This window comes from Monodon monoceros, unplaced genomic scaffold (assembly GCF_005190385.1).
Source record: "Monodon monoceros isolate NGI ecotype Baffin Bay Population unplaced genomic scaffold, NGI_Narwhal_1 Super_Scaffold_1, whole genome shotgun sequence".
In the NCBI taxonomy this organism is placed as follows: domain Eukaryota; kingdom Metazoa; phylum Chordata; class Mammalia; order Artiodactyla; family Monodontidae; genus Monodon; species Monodon monoceros.
In genome coordinates this window covers 55,845,835-55,865,902 of record NW_021703765.1, presented here as the reverse complement: position 1 = coordinate 55,865,902, position 20,068 = coordinate 55,845,835, and the positions used below count along the sequence as shown (strand labels likewise).

The following is a 20,068-nucleotide window of genomic DNA, read 5'->3' as shown; positions in this document are numbered from 1 at the left end:
AAAAAGTGGTTTAGGGCTTCCCTGGTGGCGCAGTGGTTGAGAGTCCGCCTGCCGATGCAGGGGACACGGGTTCGTGCCCCGGCCCTGGAAGATCCCACATGCCGCGGAGCGGCTGGGCCCGTGAGCCATGGCCGCTGAGCCTGCGCGTCCGGAGCCTGTGCTCCGCAACGGGAGAGGCCACAACAGTGAGAGGCCGCGTACCGCAAAAAAAAAAAAAAAAAAAGTGGTTTAAATCGATGAAGACGGTTCTAGATTTTTAAACATTGGACATTCAGCTCCAGATATAAACTTTCATAACAGATACACAGTTCCTGATTTTCCTGATTATTAAAATCTGAGAACATTATTTTGCTTTAAATGTGCTTTAGAAACAGTGATTGTGTTCTAGAGGAAAATTGCACATGAACATGGGTACTCAACATTTCACACTTACACCATTTATAGACTAAATTTTATTGGGAGACATTTCTTGTAGGTGAACAGAGTTATTATAATGAGATAAAACCATCCTTTGCAGGGAATAATTCAGTAGATAAATGTGAAATATTGTGGCTTCAGCTGGGTTAATTTTAAGGGGCTCTTGTGTTGCTAGAATTGGTGACGGCTAAGATGGGGAGAAGCTTAAAACCAAAAATAAAAAACAACAAGCCTCGAGGCAATATAGTTGGAATCATCCTGTATATAGCCTTTTCAGATTGGCTTCTTTCACTTAGCAATATGCATTTAAGTTTACTCTATGTCTTTTTGTGGATTAAGAGTTCATTTTTTAAATCGCTGAATAATATTCTGTTGTATGGTTGTGTCACACTTCCTTTATCCATTCACCTATGGAAATTTTCAACTCCTTTGGGTAAATACCAAGGAGTATGATTGCTGGATTGTATGGTAAGACTGTGTTTAATTTTTAAGAGATCACCAAACTGTCTTCCCAAGTGGCTGTACCATTTTGCATTCCCACCAGCAACGATTGAGAGTTCCTGTTGCTCCACATCTTCACCAACATCTGGTGTTGTCAGTGTTGTGGATTTTAACCATCGTGATAAGTGTGTAACGGGCTGACTTTTTTTCTCATATTCCGATGTGTTATCTCCAAATCACTATATGAGAAATACATTTAACACGACTACTAATGAAACATAATACAACTATTATCATTCAGAATCCTGATGAGAAAGACATTGGAAACAAGAAAACAAGCACTTAATGTCAATATTAACACTGTTAATAACAACAATAATAATACAAATTTATTTGTGAGTATTTTTTGAGTTTATTTTGAAGACAAATGCCAGCAGGAAAACATTTACAAGATACATTTCTGATTAACACTTATGAGCAGTTAGCCTCAAGAGACGTGAGAGACACTGGCCATCATCGGGTGGCAACGCTCTCAAGAGGCACTTTGGTTTTTGAGCACTTGTTACTGATTTTCGATTGACAGTTTTCAGTGTCTTTGTTCCAGGTCTTTCAAGTCGCTTATGTCATCATCAAAGCTGCTAATGCCCCTCGGCCTGGAAACTGGATTTTGGAGCATTCTCTGGATGGCATGGAGTTCAGCCCCTGGCAGTACTATGCAGTTAGTGACACGGAATGTTTGACTCATTACAATATCACTCCAAGACGGGGGCCGCCCACTTACAGGGCAGATGACGAAGTGATCTGCACCTCCTATTACTCCAGGCTGGTGCCACTTGAGCACGGAGAGGTATGGCGCCCCCTGCTGGCCAGGAGGTCTGTTTTTTCATCAGTGTCACCTCCAGTGACAACCTAGCCATCACAGAGCCAACAGGAAACACTCAAAATAGAGCTCTCCTGGTACAGATCACAGAGATCTTTAACTGTCCAGCTGCTGTAGTTAAGGTGCCATTGACTGGTGTCTACTGATGATTAACGTCACCACTGACACATTTTACTTTATTGATTTCTTCCCTTCAGGGAGATCCCTCAACCTTCACTGTGCTGTGATCTAATAACTCCATCAGATCATTCTCAGAGCATCTTTCTCATGACGCCAAGGCAACAAGATTTGTTAAAATATTAAAGAGAGCGAAAATGCTTCTAAAATATAGAGCTCTCAGTTTTCTCTGGGAAGTTCTACCTGTCCCTGGAGGTGTTGAGGGTTGGAGATGGTTCATGAAATATTCCAGCTCCGTGCTCTCCATGCCCGGACTGCACACACATCCTTAAGTCAGAGTGTAATCAAAAACAAGCCATGCCTTGGTAGCATGCCTTGATGAGCTAAAACTACAAAAATCCTGCAAGTGCTTTTCACAGCAGGAACTCTGCAGCAAGCCCTGCATTGTTTCAAGAGCAGAGATGAGAAAATGGGAGTTACAAAGCTTTCTGGCGCTTTCCCCCACTCTCCCCAGTCTATTCATGACATTTAGAATCTGTTTCAGAGAAGCCTGTGGATACACGGTAAAATGCCCTCACCTCACTGGGAGAAGTGGTCCTGTTTAAAAGTTTCCCGCAATCTCTGAGACACTGGAACGAATAACTTCAATAAACTGAACTTGGGCTGTGATCATGCTGTTCACAAGTGTCAATGAATATTAGACAGATTTCCATAAGAACCCCATTGTTTGGTTTGATTTTAGATAGTATCTGTAAAGATTATGTCCTGAATGTAAACAATCAGGGCTATTTTTTGCATGCTTAAAATTGATATTTGTTTATTTTGATGTCTTTATCTCTAGATTCATACATCGCTAATCAATGGCAGACCAAGCTCTGATGATCTTTCACCCAAGTTGTTGGAATTTACTTCTGCACGATACATCCGCCTGCGCTTACAGCGCATTCGAACCCTCAATGCCGATCTTATGACCCTCAGCCACCGGGACCCTAAAGACCTCGACCCTATTGTCACAAGACGAGTGAGTGTGGCAGGGCTCCTGACCGCTGAAAAGTTTATGTTGTTTCAGGGAAATAGACTTTTCCTCCCAGGTTGGCCTTTTTTTCTTATTTTTGTTGAAGATCGTTAGTTATGCTTTGTTAAAAATGCCACCTTTAAATGAGGTTATGGTTCTGACGTGGTGCCCTCAGGTCCCCCGTCCCCACCCATCCCATAACGCCATCATGCAGCAGATGTAGTGGTCATTTCTTCACGTTCTAATCTGGCTCTACATCTGATCAAGCAAGTGAGAATGGCTGGGGTTTTTTCCCACTTAGAAGAAAATTTTAAAGTTTGAGATATAAGCTACATCCAGGAAAACGTACATATTTTCAGTGTATAGTAAACGTATAAGGCTTGTGGCGACAAACATTTCCAAATCCCTTGGATAAAGTAGGAGTGGGATTACTTAGTTACAGGATAGCTATGTGTTTAATTTTTAGGAATTTTCTAAGCCTTGTCAGAAGCAGCTGTGTTGTTTTACAGACCAGCAGTGTGTGAGGGCTCTGGGTATACTGCACACTCTCACACATTGGGGCGTCGGTCACTGTCACCTCAGCCGTGCTGATGTGCATGCGGTGGCATCTCCTCGGGGTATTAATTTGTATTTCCCTGATGACTGATGTTGAGCGTGTCCTTATTTGTATCTGATGACATTTCTATCCATTTTTAAATTGGGTTATCCATCTCCTTATTCCTGAGTTATAAAAGATCTCTATATATGCTATGTAGAAATCCTTTGTCAGATGTGTCTATACTGCAAATCCCTTCTCTCTGCCCTGGTTTGTCTCTTGTTTATCTGCTTTTCCTAACTATGACTTCTGAGGAGTGGATGGTTTAATTTCGATAAAGTCCAGTTTATCGTTTTTCTTTTATAGTTAGTGCTTTCTATTCCTTTCTGAAAAATATTTGCTTATCGCAAGTTTACAAAAATATTTCCCAATGCTTTCTTGTAATAACTTTATAGTTTCAGCTTTCACATCTATTATCCTTTTCTTGTTAATTTTTGTATTTGGTGTGAGGTAGAGGCGAAGGCTGTTTTTTCCCCATGTGTATATACAATTGTTCCAGCACCATGTGTTGAAAATACTTTCCTTTCTCCCTTTAAATTGTTTTGGTGCCCTGTTGAAAATTACTTGACCGTATTATTGTGGGTGCGTTTCTGGACTCTATACTGTCCCAATGATCTATTTGTCTATCCTTATGCCAATAACAGTCTTTCTTGATTACTGCAGTAAATCTTGAAGTCAGGTACCATAATAGTCCAACTCAGTCCTTTTTCAAGATTGGTTAGGCTGTTCCAAGTTCATTGTGTTTCCTTATAAATTTTAGAATCAGTTTGTCAATTAATACCAAAAAGAAAGAAAGAAAGAAAGAAGAAAAGAAAGAAGGAAAGAAAGTAGGAAAGAAGGGAAGAAAGAAATCCTGCTAAGACTTTCATTGGGATTCCATTGATTCTATAGATCAATTTAGGAGGAATTTTGGAAGACATTTTGACAATATTGGATCATCTAGTCCATGAATGTGCTATACCTCCCCACTTATCTCTGTCTTCTTAAGTTCCTCTTGGCAATGATCTATTATTTGTTTATTTGTCAATCTTTTGTTCAGTTTATTTTTAAGTATTTCATGTTTTTTAATATTAGTGTTAATAATTTGCTTTCTAACATTTATTTTCCATTTGTTCATTGCTAGTATATAGAAGTACAATTCATTTTTGTTGATTGAGACATTGCCAAATTCACATATTCTAGTAGTTTTTGATAGATTTTCTATGTACACAATCATGTCATCTACAGATAATGACAGTTTAGTCTTACTGTGCACTCTGTTTGCTTTTGACTTCTTTTTTCTTGCATTATTGAACTGGCTGGCACCTCCCGTAGAATGTTGAATAGAAATGGTAAGAGCAGATTTCAAGAGGAAAGCACTTAATCTTTCACTGTTAGCTCTAGGTTTTCCATAGACACGCCTTCATTAGACTGAAGAAGTTCTCTTCTACTTCTGGTTTGCTGAGTTGTTTTTTAATTGATGGTGTTGCCTTCTGTAAAATGCTTTTTGTGCATCTAATGAAATGATCATATGATTTTTCTCCTTTATTCTGTTAATGTGGTGATTTACATTTATTGATTTTTTGTGTGTTAAATTAACTCTGCACCCATGGGATAAATCCTAATTGGTCATGAGTTATTCCTTTTTATATAGGGCTGTATTCAATTTAGGAATATTTTTAGGGTTTTCAGTAACATGGCCTTTGAATATGACTGCCTTGGTTTAAGATGCAGCCAAGTTGAGAAATTCTTTTTAAACTCCTTTGGTTTCTGTTGATGAACTAATTTGAACATTGTTGTTGTTTTTTTTTAATTAATTAATTAATTTATGGCTGTGTTGGGTCTTCGTTTCTGTGCGAGGGCTTTCTCTAGTTGTGGCAAGCAGGGGCCACTCTTCATCACGGTGCGTGGGCCTCTCACTGTTGCGGCCTCTCTTGTTGCGGAGCACAGGCTCTAGACGCGCAGGCTTAGTAATTGTGGCTCATGGGCCCAGTTGCTCCGCGGCACGTGGGATCTTCCCAGACCAGGGCTCAAACCCGTGTCCCCTGCATCAGCAGGCGGACTCTCAACCACTGTGCCACCAGGGAAGCCCTGAACATTGTTTACATTAATTGAACATAAATATTTTATTTATATTTACTTGTGCATGAAATATAGTTTAAAATGCATATCTGTGTTTTTGATTACCAATAACAACCGAGATATTTGTTGGAGTGCCAACGTTTTCTTCTCATTGAAATAGAAGAGGTTTTAATTTTTGCTTGTTACTTTCTTTTTCCTTAGTATTACTATTCAATAAAAGACATTTCTGTTGGAGGAATGTGTATTTGTTATGGCCATGCTAGTAGCTGCCCATGGGATGAAACTATAAAGGTGAGTTATAGTAATAAATTTTATTTATTTATTTAGGCTGTGTTGGGTCTTCGTTGCTGTGCGCAGGCTATCTCTAGTTGCGGTGAGTGGGAGCTACTCTTCATTGCGGTGCATGGGCTTCTCATTGTGGTGGCTTCTCGTTGTGGAGCACGGACTCTAGGCCCACGGGCTTCAGTAGCTGTGGCACGTGGGCTCAGTAGTTTTGGCACACGGGCCCTAGAGCACAGGCTCAGTAGCTGTGGCGCATGGGCTTAGTTGCTCCACAGCATGTGGAATCTTCCCGGACCAGGGTTCAAACTCGTGTCCCCTGCATTGGCAGGTGGGTTCTTAACCACTGCGCCGCCAGGGAAGCCCAAAGGTGAGTTATAGTATTTCACATTTTACTAAAAGTTCAAAATAGCACTTGTAGCTATAATATTTGCATTGCACTTTTTTATTCAAGGCATGTGTTGAAAGTTATAAAATCAAGCCACAAAAAAAGATTTTCAGATAATTTAACTGGTTTAATTTTTTTAAACAATTTAATTTTGTGTTGGTAGGAGAATATGTTTCTAATTAAATTCTTTCCATAAATTTTTTTTTTGGAGGGGGGTTAAAAAAAAGGTAACGTAAAATTTACCATTTTAATCGTTTTTAAGTGTGCAATTCAGTGACCTTTTGAATTTTGAAGCTCTTCTCTATAAGATAGTCAAGTGAAAATCACGTGCAGTTAGAAATCATGTTTATACTTTTTTTTTCTTAACATCTTTATTGGGGTATAATTGCTTTACAATCGTGTGTTAGTTTCTGCTTTACAACAAAGTGAATCAGTTATACATATACATATGTTCCCATATCTCTTCCCTCTTGCATCTCCCTCCCTCCCACCCTCCCTATCCCACCCCTCCAGGCGGTCACAAAGCACCGAGCTGATCTCCCTGTGCTATGCGGCTGCTTCCCACTAGCTATCTACCTTACGTTTGGTAGTGTATATATGTCCATGCCTCTCTCTTGCTTTGTCACAGCTCACCCTTCCCCCTCCCCATATCCTCAAGTCCGTTCTCCAGTAGGTCTGTGTCTTTATTCCTGTCTTACCCCTAGGTTCTTCATGACATTATTTTTTTCTTAAATTCCATATATATGTGTTAGCATACGGTATTTGTCTTTCTCTTTCTGACTTACTTCACTCTGTATGACAGACTCTAGGTCTATCCACCTCATTACAAATAGCTCAATTTCGTTTCTTTTTATGGCTGAGTAATATTCCATTGTATATATGTGCCACATCTTCTTTATCCATTCATCCAATGATGGGCACTTAGGTTGTTTCCATCTCTGGGCTATTGTAAATAGAGCTGCAATGAACATTTTGGTACGTGACTCCTTTTGAATTATGGTTTTCTCAGGGTATATGCCCAGTAGTGGGATTGCTGGGTCATATGGTAGTTCTATTTGTAGTTTTTTAAGGAACCTCCATACTGTTCTCCATAGTGGCTGTACCAATTTACATTCGCACCAACAGTGCAAGAGCGTTCCCTTTTCTCCACACCCTCTCCAGCACTTATTGTTTCTAGATTTTTTGATGATGGCCATTCTGACTGGTGTGAGATGATACCTCATTGTAGTTTTGATTTGCATTTCTCTAATGATTAATGATGTTGAGCATTGTTTCATGTGTTTGTTGGCAGTCTGTATATCTTCTTTGGAGAAATGTCTATTTAGGTCTTCTGCCCATTTTTGGATTGGGTTGTTTTTCTGTTATTGAGCTGCATGAGCTGCTTGTAAATTTTGGAAATTAATCCTTTGTCAGTTGCTTCATTTGCAAATATTTTCTCTCATTCTGAGGGTTGTCTTTTGGTCTTGTTTATGGTTTCCTTTGCTGTGCAAAAGCTTTGAAGTTTCATTAGGTCCCATTTGTTTTTTTGTTTTTTTTCCCATTTCCCTAGGAGGTGGGTCAAAAAGGATCTTGCTGTGGTTTATGTCATAGCGTGTTCTGCCTATGTTTTCCTCTAAGAGTTTGATAGTGTCTGGCCTTACATTTAGGTCTTTAATCCATTTTGAGCTTATTTTTGTGTATGGTGTTAGGGAGTGATCTAATCTCATACTTTTACATGTACCTGTCCAGTTTTCCCAGCACCACTTATTGAAGAGGCTGTCCTTTCTCCACTGTATATTCCTGCCTCCTTTATCAAAGATAAGATGACCATATGTCCGTGGGTTTATCTCTGGGCCTTCTATCCTGTTCCATTGATCTATCTTTCTGTTTTTGTGCCAGTACCATACTGTCTTTTTTTTTTTTTTTTTTTACCATACTGTCTTGATTACTGTAGCTTTGTAGTATAGTCTGAAGTCAGGGAGCCTGATTCCTCCAGCTCTGTTTTTCTTTCTCAAGATTGCTTTGGCTAGTCAGGGTCTTTTGTGTTTCCATACAAATTGTGAATTTTTTTGTTCTAGTTCTGTGAAAAATGCCATTGGTAGTTTGATAGGGATTGCATTGAATCTATAGATTGCTTTGGGTAGTAGAGTCATTTTCACAATGTTGATTCTTCCAATCCAAGAACATGGTATATCTCTCCATCTATTTGTATCATCTTTAATTTCTTTCATCAGTGTCTTATAATTTTCTGCATACAGGTCTTTTGTCTCCTTAGGTAGGTTTATTCCTAGATATTTTATTCTTTTTGTTGCAGTGGTAAATGGGAGTGTTTTCTTGATTTCACTTTCAGATTTTTCATCATTAGTGTATAGGAATGCAAGAGATTTCTGTGCATTAATTTTGTATCCTTCAACTTTACCAAATTCATTGATTAGCTCTAGTAGTTTTCTGGTAGCATCTTTAGGATTCTCTATGTATAGTATCATGTCATCTGCAAACAGTGACAGCTTTACTTCTTCTTTTCTGATTTGGATTCCTTTTATTTCCTTTTCTTCTCTGATTGCTGTGGCTAAAACTTCCAAAACTATGTTGAATAAGAGTGGTGACAATGGGCAACCTTGTCTTGTTCCTGATCTTGGTGGAAATGCTTTCAGTTTTTCACCATTGAGGATGATGTTGGCTGTGGGTTTGTCATATATGGCCTTTATTATGTTGAGGAAAGTTCCCTCTATGTCTACTTTCTGCAGGGTTTTTATAATAAATGGGTGTTGAATTTTGTCAAAAGCTTTCTCTGCATCTATTGAGATGATCATATGGTTTTTCTCCTTCAATTTGTTAATATGGTTTATCACATTGATTGATTTGCCTATATTGAAGAATCCTTGCATTCCTGGAATAAACCCCACTTGATCATGGTGTATGATCCTTTTAATGTGCTGTTGGATTCAATTTGCTAGTATTTTATTGAGGATTTTTGCATCTATGTTCATCAGTGATATTGGCCTGTAGTTTTCTTTCTTTGTGACATCCTTGTCTGGTTTTGGTATCAAGGTGATGGTGGCCTCGTAGAATGAATTTGGGAGTGTTCCTCCCTCTGCTATATTTTGGAAGAGTTTGAGAAGGATAGGGGTTAGCTCTTCTCTAAATGTTTGATAGAATTCGCCTGTGAAGCCATCTGGCCTGGGCTTTTGTTTGTCAGAAGATTTTAAATCACAGTTTCAATTTCATTACTTGTGATTGGTCTGTTCATATTTTCTATTTCTTCCTGGTTCAGTCTTGGAAGTTTATACATTTATAAGAATCTGTCCATTTCTTTCAGGCTGTCCATTTTATTGGCATAGTGTTGCTTGTAGTAGTCTCTTAGGATGCTTTGTATTTCTGCGGTGTCTGTTGTAACTTCTCCTTTTTCATTTCTAATTTTATTGATTTGAGTCCTCTCCCTCTTTTTCTTGATTAGTCTGGCTAATGGTTTATCTATTTTATCTTCTCAAAGAACCAGCTTTTAGTTTTATTGATCTTTGCTATTGTTTCCTTCATTTATTTCTGATCTGATTTTTATGATTTCTTTCCTTGTCCTAACTTTGGGGTTTTTTGTTCTTTCTCTAATTGGTTTAGGTGCAAAGTTAGGTTGTTTGTTCGAGATGTTTCCTGTTTCTTAAGGTGGGCTTGTATTGGTATAAACTTCCCTCTTAGAACTGCTTTTGCTGCATCCCGTAGGTTTTGGGTCGTCGTGTCTTCATTGTCATTTGTTTCTAGGTATTTTTTGATTTCCTCTTTGATTTCTTCAGTGATCACTTCGTTATTAAGTAGTGTATTGTTTAGCCTCCATGTGTTTGTATTTTTTACAGATCTTTTCCTGTAATTGATATCTAGTCTCATGGCGTTGTGGTCGGAAAAGATACCTGATACAATTTAAATTTTATTAAATTTACCAAGGCTTGATTTGTGACCCAAGATATGATCTATCCTGGAGAATGTTCCATGAGCACTTGAGAAAAATGTGTATTCTGTTGTTTTTGGATGGAGTGTCCTATAAATATCAATTAAGTCCATCTTGTTTAATGTATCATTTAAAACTTGTGTTTCCTTATTGATTTTCATTTTGGATGATCTGTCCATTGGTGAAAGTGGGGTGTTAAAGTCCCCTACCATGAATGTGTTACTGTCGATTTCCCCTTTTATGGCTGTTAGTATTTGCCTTATGTATTGAGGTGCTCCTATGTTGGGTGCATAAATATTTACAATTGTTATATCTTCTTCTTGGATCGATCCCTTGATCATTATGTAGTGTCCTTCTTTGTTTCTTGTAATAGAGTCTATTTAATGTCTATTTTGTCTGATATGAGAATTGCTACTCCAGCTTTCTTTTGGTTTCCATTTGCATGGAATGTCTTTTTCCATCCCCTTACTTTCAGTCTGTATGTGTCTCTAGGTGTGAAGTGGGTCTCTTGTAGACAGCATATATATAGGTCTTGTTTTTGTATCCATTCAGCCAATCTGTGTCTTTTGGTGGGAGCATTTAGTCCATTTACATTTAAGGTAATTATTGATATGTATGTTCCTATTCCCATTTTCTAAATTGCTTTATTGATATGTATGTTCCTATTCCCATTTTCTAAATTGCTTTGGGATCATTATTGTAGTTCTTTTTGTGCTCTTGTGTTTCCTGCCTAGAGAAGTTCCTTTAACATTTGTTGTAACGCTGGTTTGGTGGTGCTGAACTCTCTCAGCTTTTGCTTGTCTGTAAAGGTTTTAATTTCTCCATCAAATCTGAATGAGATCCTTGCTGGGTAGAGTAATCTTGGTTGCAGGTTTTTCTCCTGCATCACTTTAAATATGTCCTGCCATTCCCTTTTGGCTGGCAGAGTTTCTGCTGAAAGATCAGCTGTTAACCTTATGGGGATTCCCTTGTGTGTTATTTGTTGTTTTTCCCTTGCTGCTTTTAATATGCTTTCTTTGTATTTAATTTTTGACAGTTTGATTAATATGTGTCTTGGCATATTTCTCCTTGGATTTATCCTGTATGGGACTCTCTGTGCTTCCTGGACTTGATTAACTATTTTCTTTCCCATATTAGGGAAGTTTTCAACTCTAATCTTTTCAAATATTTTCTCAGTCCTTTCTTTTTCTCTTCTTCTGGAACCCCTATAATTCGAATGTTGGTGCGTTTGGTGTTGTCCCAGAGGTCTCTGAGACTGTCCTCAGTTCTTTTCATTCTTTTTTCTTTATGCTGTTCTGCAGTAGTTATTTCCACTATTTTATCTTCCAGGTCATTTATCCGTTCTTCTGCCTCAGTTATTCTGCTATTGATCCCATCTAGAGTAGTTTTCACTTCATTTATTGTGTTGTTCATCATTGTTTGTTTCATCTTTAGTTCTTCTAGGTCCTTTAAATGTTTCTTGCATTTTGTCTATTCTATTTCCAAGATTTTGGACCATCTTTACTATCATTATTCTGAATTCTTTTTCAGGTAGACTGCCTATTTCCTCTTCATTTGTTAGGTCTGGTGGCTTTTTATCTTGCTCCTTCATCTGCGGTGTGTTTTTCTGTCTTCTCATTTTGCTTATGTTACTGTGTTTGGGGTCTCCTTTTTGCAGGCTGCAGGTTCGTAGTTCCCGTTGTTTTTGGTGTCTGTCCCCAGTGGCTAAGGTTGGTTCAGTGGGTTGTGTAGGCTTCCTGGTGGAGGGGACTAGTGCCTGTGTTCTGGTGGATGAGGCTGGATCTTGTGTTTCTGGTGGGCAGGTTCACGTCTGGTGGTGTGTTTTGGGGTGTCTGTGGACTTATTATGATTTTAGGCAGCCTCTCTGCTAATGGGTGGGGTTGTGTTCCTGTTTTGCTAGTTGTTTGGCATAGGGTGTCCAGCACGGTAGGTTGCTGGTCATTGAGTGAAGCTGGGTGCTGGTGTTGAGATGGAGATCTCTGGGAGATTTTCACCATTTGGTATTATGTGGAGCTGGGAGGTCTCTTGCTGACCAGTGTCCTGAAGTTGGCTCTCCCACCTCAGAGGCACAGCACTGACTTCTGGCTGCAGCACCAAGAGCCTTTCATCCACACGGCTCAGAATAAAAGGGAGAAAAAGTAGAAAGAAAGAATTAGTAGAAGTAGAAAGAGAGAAAGAAAGAAAGAAAGAAAGGAGGGAGGGAGGAAGGAAGGAAGAAAAAGAAAGAAGAAAAGAAGGAAAGAAAGGAGGGAGGGAGGGACAGTGGGAGGAAGGAAGGAAGGAAAAAAGAAAGAAAGAAAGAAGATAAAGTAAAATAAAATAAAGTAAAATATAATAAAGTTATTAAATTAAAAAATTATTATTAAGAAAAAAATTTAAAAAAAAAACAAAAACGGACGGATAGAACCTTAGGACAAATGGTGGAAGCAAAGCTATACAGACAAAATGTCACACAGAAGCATACACATACACACTCACAAAAAGAGGAAAAGGGGAAAAGATCATAAATCTTGCTCTCAAAGTCCACCTCCTTAATTTGGGATGATTCGTTTTCTAAAGGAGGGAAGGAAGGAAGGAAAGAAAGAAAGAAAGAAGATAAAGTAAAATAAAAGTTATTAAAATTAATTATTAAGAAAAAAAAAAGGGACGGATAGAGCCCTAGGACAAATGGTGGAAGCAAAGCTATACAGACAAAATCTCACACAGAAGCATACACATACACACTCACAAAAAGAGGAAAAGGGGAAAAAAATCATAAATCTTGCTCTCAAAGTCCACCTCCTCAATTTGGGATGATGCGTTGTCTATTCATTTATTCCACAGATGCAGGTACATCAAGTTGATTGTGGAGCTTTAATCCGCTGCTTCTGAGGCTGCTGGGAGAGATTTCCCTTTCTCTTCTTTGTTCGCACAGCTCCCAGGGGCTTAGCTTTGGATTTGGCCCCGCCTCTGCATGTAGGTCGCTGGAGGGCGTCTGTTTTTCCGGTCAGACAGGACGGGGTTAAAGGAGGCGCCGATTCGGGGGCTCTGGCTTACTCAGGTCGGGGGGGAGGGAGGGGCGCGGAGTGCGGGGCGGGCCTGCGGCGGCAGAGGACGGCATGACGTTGCTGCAGAGGACGGCGTGACGTTGCGTCAGAGGACGGCGTGACGTTGCAGCAGCCTGAGGCGCCGTGCGTTCTCCCGAGGAAGTTGTCCCAGGATCCCGGGAACCAGGCAGTGGGGGCCTGCACAGGCTCCCCGGAAAGCAGGTGTGGATAGTGACCTGTGCTCGCACACAGGCTTCTTGGTGGCGGCAGCAGCAGCCTTAGCGTCTCATGCCCGTTTCTGGGGTCCGCGCTTTTAGCCGCGGCTCGTGCCCGTCTCTGGCGCTCCTTTAAGCAGCGTTCTTAATCCCCTCTCCTCGCGCACCAGGAAACAAAGAGGGAAGAAAAAGTCTCTTGCCTCTTCGGCAGCTCCAGAGCTTTTCCGGACTCCCTCCCGGCTAGCCGTGGTGCACTAACCCCCTGCAGGCTGTGTTCACGCCGCCAACCCCAGTCCTCTCCCTGCGCTCCGACCAAAGCCCAAGCCTCAGCTCGCAGCCCCGCCCGCCCTGGCAGGTGAGCAGACAAGCCTCGGGCTGGTGAGTGCTGGTCGGCCCTGATCCTCTGTGCGGGAATGTCTCCGCTTAGTCCTGTGCACCCCTGTGGCTGTGCTCTCCTCCGCGGCACCGAAGCTCACCCGCCCTCCGCAGTCTCCGCCCACGAAGGGGCTTCCTAGTGTGTGGAAACTTTTCCTCCTTCACAGCTCCCTTCCAGTGGTGTAGGTCCCGTCCCTATTCTTTTGTCTCTTTTTTCTTTGCCCTACCCAGGTACGTGGGGAGTTTCTTGCCTTTTGGGAGGTCTGAGGTCTTCTGCCAGCGTTCAGTAGGTGTTCTGTAGGAGTTGTTCCACGTGTATATGTATGCCTGGTGTATCTTTGGGGAGGAAGGTGATCTCCGCGTCTTACTCTTCCCCCATCTTCCCCTCGTCTCCCCGCCATCTTTCCCTCGTCTCCCCGCCATCTTTCCCTCGTCTCCCCGCCATCTTCCCCTCGTCTCCTATACTTTTTAAAAGAAGGATTCCCCTCCTTCTGACTTCGCCCTCTTTCTCTTTTTGTGGTGCTAAATCAAGGTAAAATAAAGTTTCCCTCTTTTAACATAGTATTAAGTGAAGAAGATGGCATCCCCTTTTCTTCTTTTAAAAGCTAACACGAAGCTACTTCTTACTTTTACCCAATCTTCGTAATAATTTAACTCCTGAATCGGATTTTAATTTTTTTTAATTTTTGTTTATTTATTTTTGCTTGCGTTGGGTCTTTGTTGCTGCACACGGGCTTTCTCTAGTTGCGGCAAGCAGGGGCTACTCTTCCTGCGGTGCGTGGGCTTCTCATTGCGGTGGCTTCTCTTGTTGAGGAGCACAGGCTCTTGGCGCGCGGGCTTCAGTAGTTGGGGTACCTGGGCTCAGTTGTTGTGGCTTGCGGTCTCAGTAGTTGTGGCTCACGGGCTCTAGAGCACAAGCTCAGTAGTTGTGGTGCACGGGCTTAGTTCCTCCGTGGCATGTGAGATCTTCCTGGACCAGGGATCGAACCTGTGTCCCCTGCATTGGCAGGCGGATTCTTAACCACTGCACCACTAGGGAAGCCTAGGACTTTTATTATTGCTGAGAAAACAGAGATGAGTATCAAGAAAGTTACTAGTAGAAGCTTCCAAACCTTTCAGGTCAATGTGTCTCTTTTGAAAAGTTTTTTGTTGTTAAGCCATATGTTAGTTTTGGTTTATTCCTTCTCACTTCTGTTTGTAACCAGGTCATATGTTTATTTTTTTTCTCTAAAAATTAAATGCCAGTTTGCTTGATTGTAAACTCTTGCTGTGTATTTGACCATGATGGGTTCTTCCTAAATAAAATTAAGAAAAACATACACGTAAATTTTCAGATGCAATTTTATATTCCTTACTGCCTAGAAATTCCAGTGTCAGTGTGAACATAACACGTGTGGTGACAGCTGCAATCGGTGTTGTCCTGGGTACCGTCAGCAGCCCTGGAGGCCCGGCACTGTTTCTTCTGGTAACACGTGTGAAGGTAAGTTCACTGAGAATTGCAAGGATGTGAAGTTTTCCCCCTTCATATTGCTTCAGTTTATGGTGACTTAACATCTGTAAGTAGTAAATAACTGGTTTTCTTAGTTATTCAAGTAGTTCACAAAGAGGCAGACTACCTTAATAAAATTTAAAGGATTGAGACCCGAATGCATTGATTATCAATTTGCTATTTCTCTAAGATTCCGCTTCCCATATATTAATTTATTCTTTATAAATTTGGATTTAAATTTTAAATAGGCAATATATTCGCAAGGTTCCAATATCTACAGTATATAAAAGTGTGTTTATATATTTCTGTCTCCATCCTTCCTACTTTTTATTATTTCCTGGTAAGTTCTTCCTGAAATGTTTATACAAGTAAAGCATAAGTTAAGATGTTCCAACACGTCACACTGTTCGTACACAGAACCTGATATGCTATGCGTGCCATTCTATACATTACTTTTATATTTAACAATATATCTTAAATAAAATATCTCCATATTAACACTATGAAATGCTGTTTTAAAAGCATTTGCACTGAACTCCATTATATGGATGTAACATAATCAAAACAGCTACCTACCCGTGGTATTTTGCTTGTTACAAGTCCTTTGTTAACACAAGCAATGGTGCAGTAATACACCTTTGTCATTGACAAGTGAGCAAGTGCTTCTGCAAGATATGATCCCAGAATACAGGTTGATGAATCAAGTGGATATGCATACGTATAATTCAGATACCTACTCCCCAATGCCTCTGAAAGATTGTTACTAAAATGACTTCTTCTATAGTTTTAATTTAATTTATAGTCATCAAAATTTACTAAAGGAGGGAAGGCTTTTCTTTATCTAGGACACGGTATCTGTATTAATTGAGATGTTAAAATATTCTCCTAGAATGCAATTGCCACAATAAAGCCAAAGACTGTTACTATGATGAAAATGTGGCGAATCAGAAGAGAAGTCTGAATACTGCCGGACAATTCAGAGGAGGAGGGGTTTGCATTGATTGCCTGCAGAAAACCATGGGCATCAACTGTGAAACCTGCGTGGATGGATATTACAGACCACACAGGGTAAGAGCGCCTCAGCTGTCACCCAGCTTTGCAGTAGAAAAGACATTCAGGCCGCCACGCATCAGCCTCAGTATTGAAGACATTTCCTTTTGCAACATTTCATCTGTATTCTTACAATATGCTGGTAGTGTTCTTCAGATATCAATTTCCTGCTCTATCCGTCCTGTTTTCTTGCTCAGGGTAGGATGTTCACCATTGTTACTTAACTTGAATTGTGGGTCTACTGGCTATATCATCTCAGAGTTTTGTGATAGTAAGTGTCCCTGTGGAGAGTCAGCCAATAACTAAAGCAGCTGTATCTTGCCAGTAGGAAGTGCTCACTCCTCAGTTGACACCATATGTAGCTGTCACGGGAATCCCATGGTGGCTAAGTCATAGGAGAGGCTTCTACATGTCTCCAAGAGATGGCAGAGTGAGGGGACGGGTAGCAGTGATAATGAAGAAGGATGACACTTTGCTAATGATGCCAGCTGCTGTCACTGTCAAAAAGATGTTTGCGCTTTTTTTCTGGCTTGACCTACACCCCCTGGGTACACAGAATCATTGTGATAGTCACATCTTGGATAAAAAGTCAGTACCTTGTCATTGATATTATTCTCAATGTTAATACTAATATTGCTGTTATTTCTAGCAAGATAATCTAGGGCAACCTCTGCCTTTCAGGTGTCACCTTATGATGACAACCCTTGTCATCCCTGTGACTGTGACCCTCTGGGGTCCCTCAGTTCTGTCTGTATTAAGAATGACCTTCATTCTGACTTACACAGAGGTGAGTACTTGATTCATTTTTGTGCTTGTAATTGATTTGTGTGTGTGTGTGTATGTGTGTAAGATTTGTACCTAGTGAGACTGTTACCATTGTGTAATAATTTAGTGGTGTGATTCTCTATTGATTCTTTCACTCACCAAATATTTACTAAGCACCTACTACGTGTCAGGCAGTTTTCTAGGACCTAGGAACATATATATCCTCGAACAAGATGACCAAGGTCCCTGCTCACAAGCAGACAATAAACGAACAAGTACATAAATAATATAAAGCCAGGTAGGAATCAGTGCCCTGGGCATAAAGCAAAATTAGGAATCGTGATGGGAGGGAGGTAGAGGGTGGAAATGGCAATGTTGGGGCAATGAAATGACATTTGAGAGGTTAATTAGCATTTGGCGAAAGAGGAAATAAGGCTCGGTTTCAAGTCATATGTGAAACAGTAAATAGCAATCACTCTACTTAGCGCTCAGAAGACATGCAGAGCCTTTAGCATACATCCTCCCACAAAGCAGTCAGATCCCCCAGTTAACTTTGTAAATGTCAGTGTTCTTTCCATTTCAAAAACTGGCAAATGGACTTGCAAATACCAGAGTCTCCTGAGGAGGTGGCATCTGTCCAGAGACCCCTGTGACCCCCTCCAGTGCTCCATCACTAGCAGTGAAGATGGATATTGCTCAGCAGGGAGGGATGTGCTGTCTGTGGGCCCTGCTGACAAGGGGGAGGGTAAATTACAGGAGGGAGTTGATTCTTACCCGCAATGCGTGATGAGATGCTGGGGCTGATGACAATCACCCTTGATTGGGTTCATTTTCAAATAGATATCATTTCAACTTTTTTTGGGGGGGGGGGGGGGGTGGTGGTACGCGGGCCTCTCACTATTGTGGCCTCTCCCGTCACAGAGCACAGGCTCCGGACGCGCAGGCTCAGCGGCCATGGCTCACGGGCCCAGCCGCTCCGCGGCATGTGGGATCTTCCCGGACCGGGGCACAAACCCGTGTCCCCTGCATCGGCAGGCGGACTCTTAACCACTGCGCCACCAGGGAAGCCCTCATTTCAACTTTAAATCATAGCAAATAAAAATTATTTTACCCAATTTATAGGCAAGGAAACTGTAGCTCAGAGTACTTAAGAACCTTGGCCAAGAGTACACAACTTTCAAAGCCGGCATTAGAAGCAAAGACAGTGCTTATTGCCCTCCACCACTGGCTTATGTGCTTTAAAAAAAAAAAAAAAGCTTGATTTTGTGATATGATTGACTACCATACAGTACACCCATTTAAAGTGTATAATTCATTGTGTTTCGGCATATTCATGGGTGCAGCCATCACCACAATCCAATATTGGTACGTTTTCATCTCCCCATAAAGAAACCCCTTCCCCATTGGCAGTTGTTGCCTGTTTTCCTCCATCCCTTTGCCCCAGCTCCAAGCTCTAGGCAGCCACAGATGTAATTTTTCTCTAGAGATTTGCTTATTCTGGCCATTTCGTATAAATAGAACCATACACTATGTGGTCTTTAGTGACTGGCTTCTTTCACGGAGCATAATGTTTTCAAGGTTCATCCATGTAGCACGTGTCAGTACTTCAGTCCTTTTGATTGCTGAATAATACTCCATTGTATGCATGTTTAACTGATCCACTCAGCGTTTGATGAATATTTGGGTTGTGTTGATTTTTTGTCTATTGTGAATAATGCTGCTACAAACATTTATATACAAGTTTTTGGGAGGATGTATGTTTCCATTTTTCTTGGCTAAATACTTAGGTATGGTATTGCTGGATCTTATGGTCACACTATGCTTAGCATTTTGAAGAAGTACTAAATGGTTTTGCAAAGCTCCTGCACCATTTTACATTCCCACCAGCCTCTGTGCTTTCCATCTGTCTTGTTCTTTCTTTAAACCAGGAGTTGTCAAACTATGGTCTATGGCCCATATCTGGCACCACTGTTTTTTTATAAATAAAGCTATACCCATCTATTTATGTATTATCTGTGGCTGCTTTCAAGCAATACGGGCAAAGTTGAATAGTTGCAACAGAGACTGTGGCCAGAAAGCCTAAAATATTTACTCGCTGGCCCTTTACAGAAATAGTTGGCCAACCCCTGCTTTAAACCTCTTTTACCTTCCTGTTGGGTCATTTTGCCATTTTTCTTCGCAGGGAAGTGGCCGGGTCAGTGTCCATGCAAGGAAGGTTACGCGGGAGAAAAATGTGATCGCTGCCAGTTTGGATATAAGGGTTACCCTGCGTGTGTGCCCTGTGACTGTAACCCAGCCGGCAGCGTGAATGAGGAACCCTGCTCCGAGGCTTGTCTCTGTAAGGTATGTGTGGAGGTTAGAGCTGCCCCAGAGTTTCCTTTGAGATTTCCTGAAAATGGAATGCATTTCATTGGCTCAGATGATCAGGTCCTAAGCAAAGCATCGAGGTGAAAGTGGAACTATCCCTTCCCCCTGAGCCTTCCTGAGAAGCATGACATTATGTCACAGTGAACTGGCCACAGAATATATCCTTGGACTTAGATGGGCACCTGATTTTCTTTTTTGGTGCCTTCTGGGTGATGGCCAGATACTCCAGAAGTATTTCTGTGACTTCCTGGTTGAAACCAAATACTGCTTTTCTTAGGCCTTGGCCTAATGCCTCTTCTGTGACATCCTTTTTAAGCTTTATGTTTAGAGGAGAACCAAGTAAACACTACATTTCTAAGGACATTAATTAAAGGCAGATAGATTCTTTTGGACTTCTCTTAAAAAGGAATTGAACAATGATAAATGCATGAATCTGGTGCCAGGGAGGCGTTTTCTGGCTATCTGACACTAATAACCATCTCCCCGTAATTCAGCGGACTTCCGGCTGTGTCTTGTGTTCCTTCCCATGTAAGCAGAGTCTTAGGTACGTTACATATGATGGAAAATTATCTTGAGCATTTATTAACAAGACAATTACATAGTCCTCTTTAGACTTTAAAATGCTTGAAAGATCAGCAAACATAGAAGATTTAAAACAAAGCAACACGA

General features: G+C 40.9%; 1 protein-coding gene across 1 annotated transcript in view; it reads left to right on the top strand.

Moving 5' to 3' along the window:
* The window catches only part of LAMA1 (laminin subunit alpha 1), a 160,176-nt gene that overhangs the window by 51,614 nt on the left and 88,494 nt on the right, over positions 1-20,068 (top strand). The window contains exons 4-10 of the mRNA XM_029222204.1: positions 1,463-1,705; positions 2,697-2,876; positions 5,728-5,817; positions 15,091-15,208; positions 16,107-16,285; positions 16,949-17,054; positions 19,215-19,375. Of these exons, the coding sequence (XP_029078037.1) occupies positions 1,463-1,705; positions 2,697-2,876; positions 5,728-5,817; positions 15,091-15,208; positions 16,107-16,285; positions 16,949-17,054; positions 19,215-19,375 (1,077 nt within the window). The remainder of the gene's footprint in view (positions 1-1,462; positions 1,706-2,696; positions 2,877-5,727; positions 5,818-15,090; positions 15,209-16,106; positions 16,286-16,948; positions 17,055-19,214; positions 19,376-20,068) is intronic.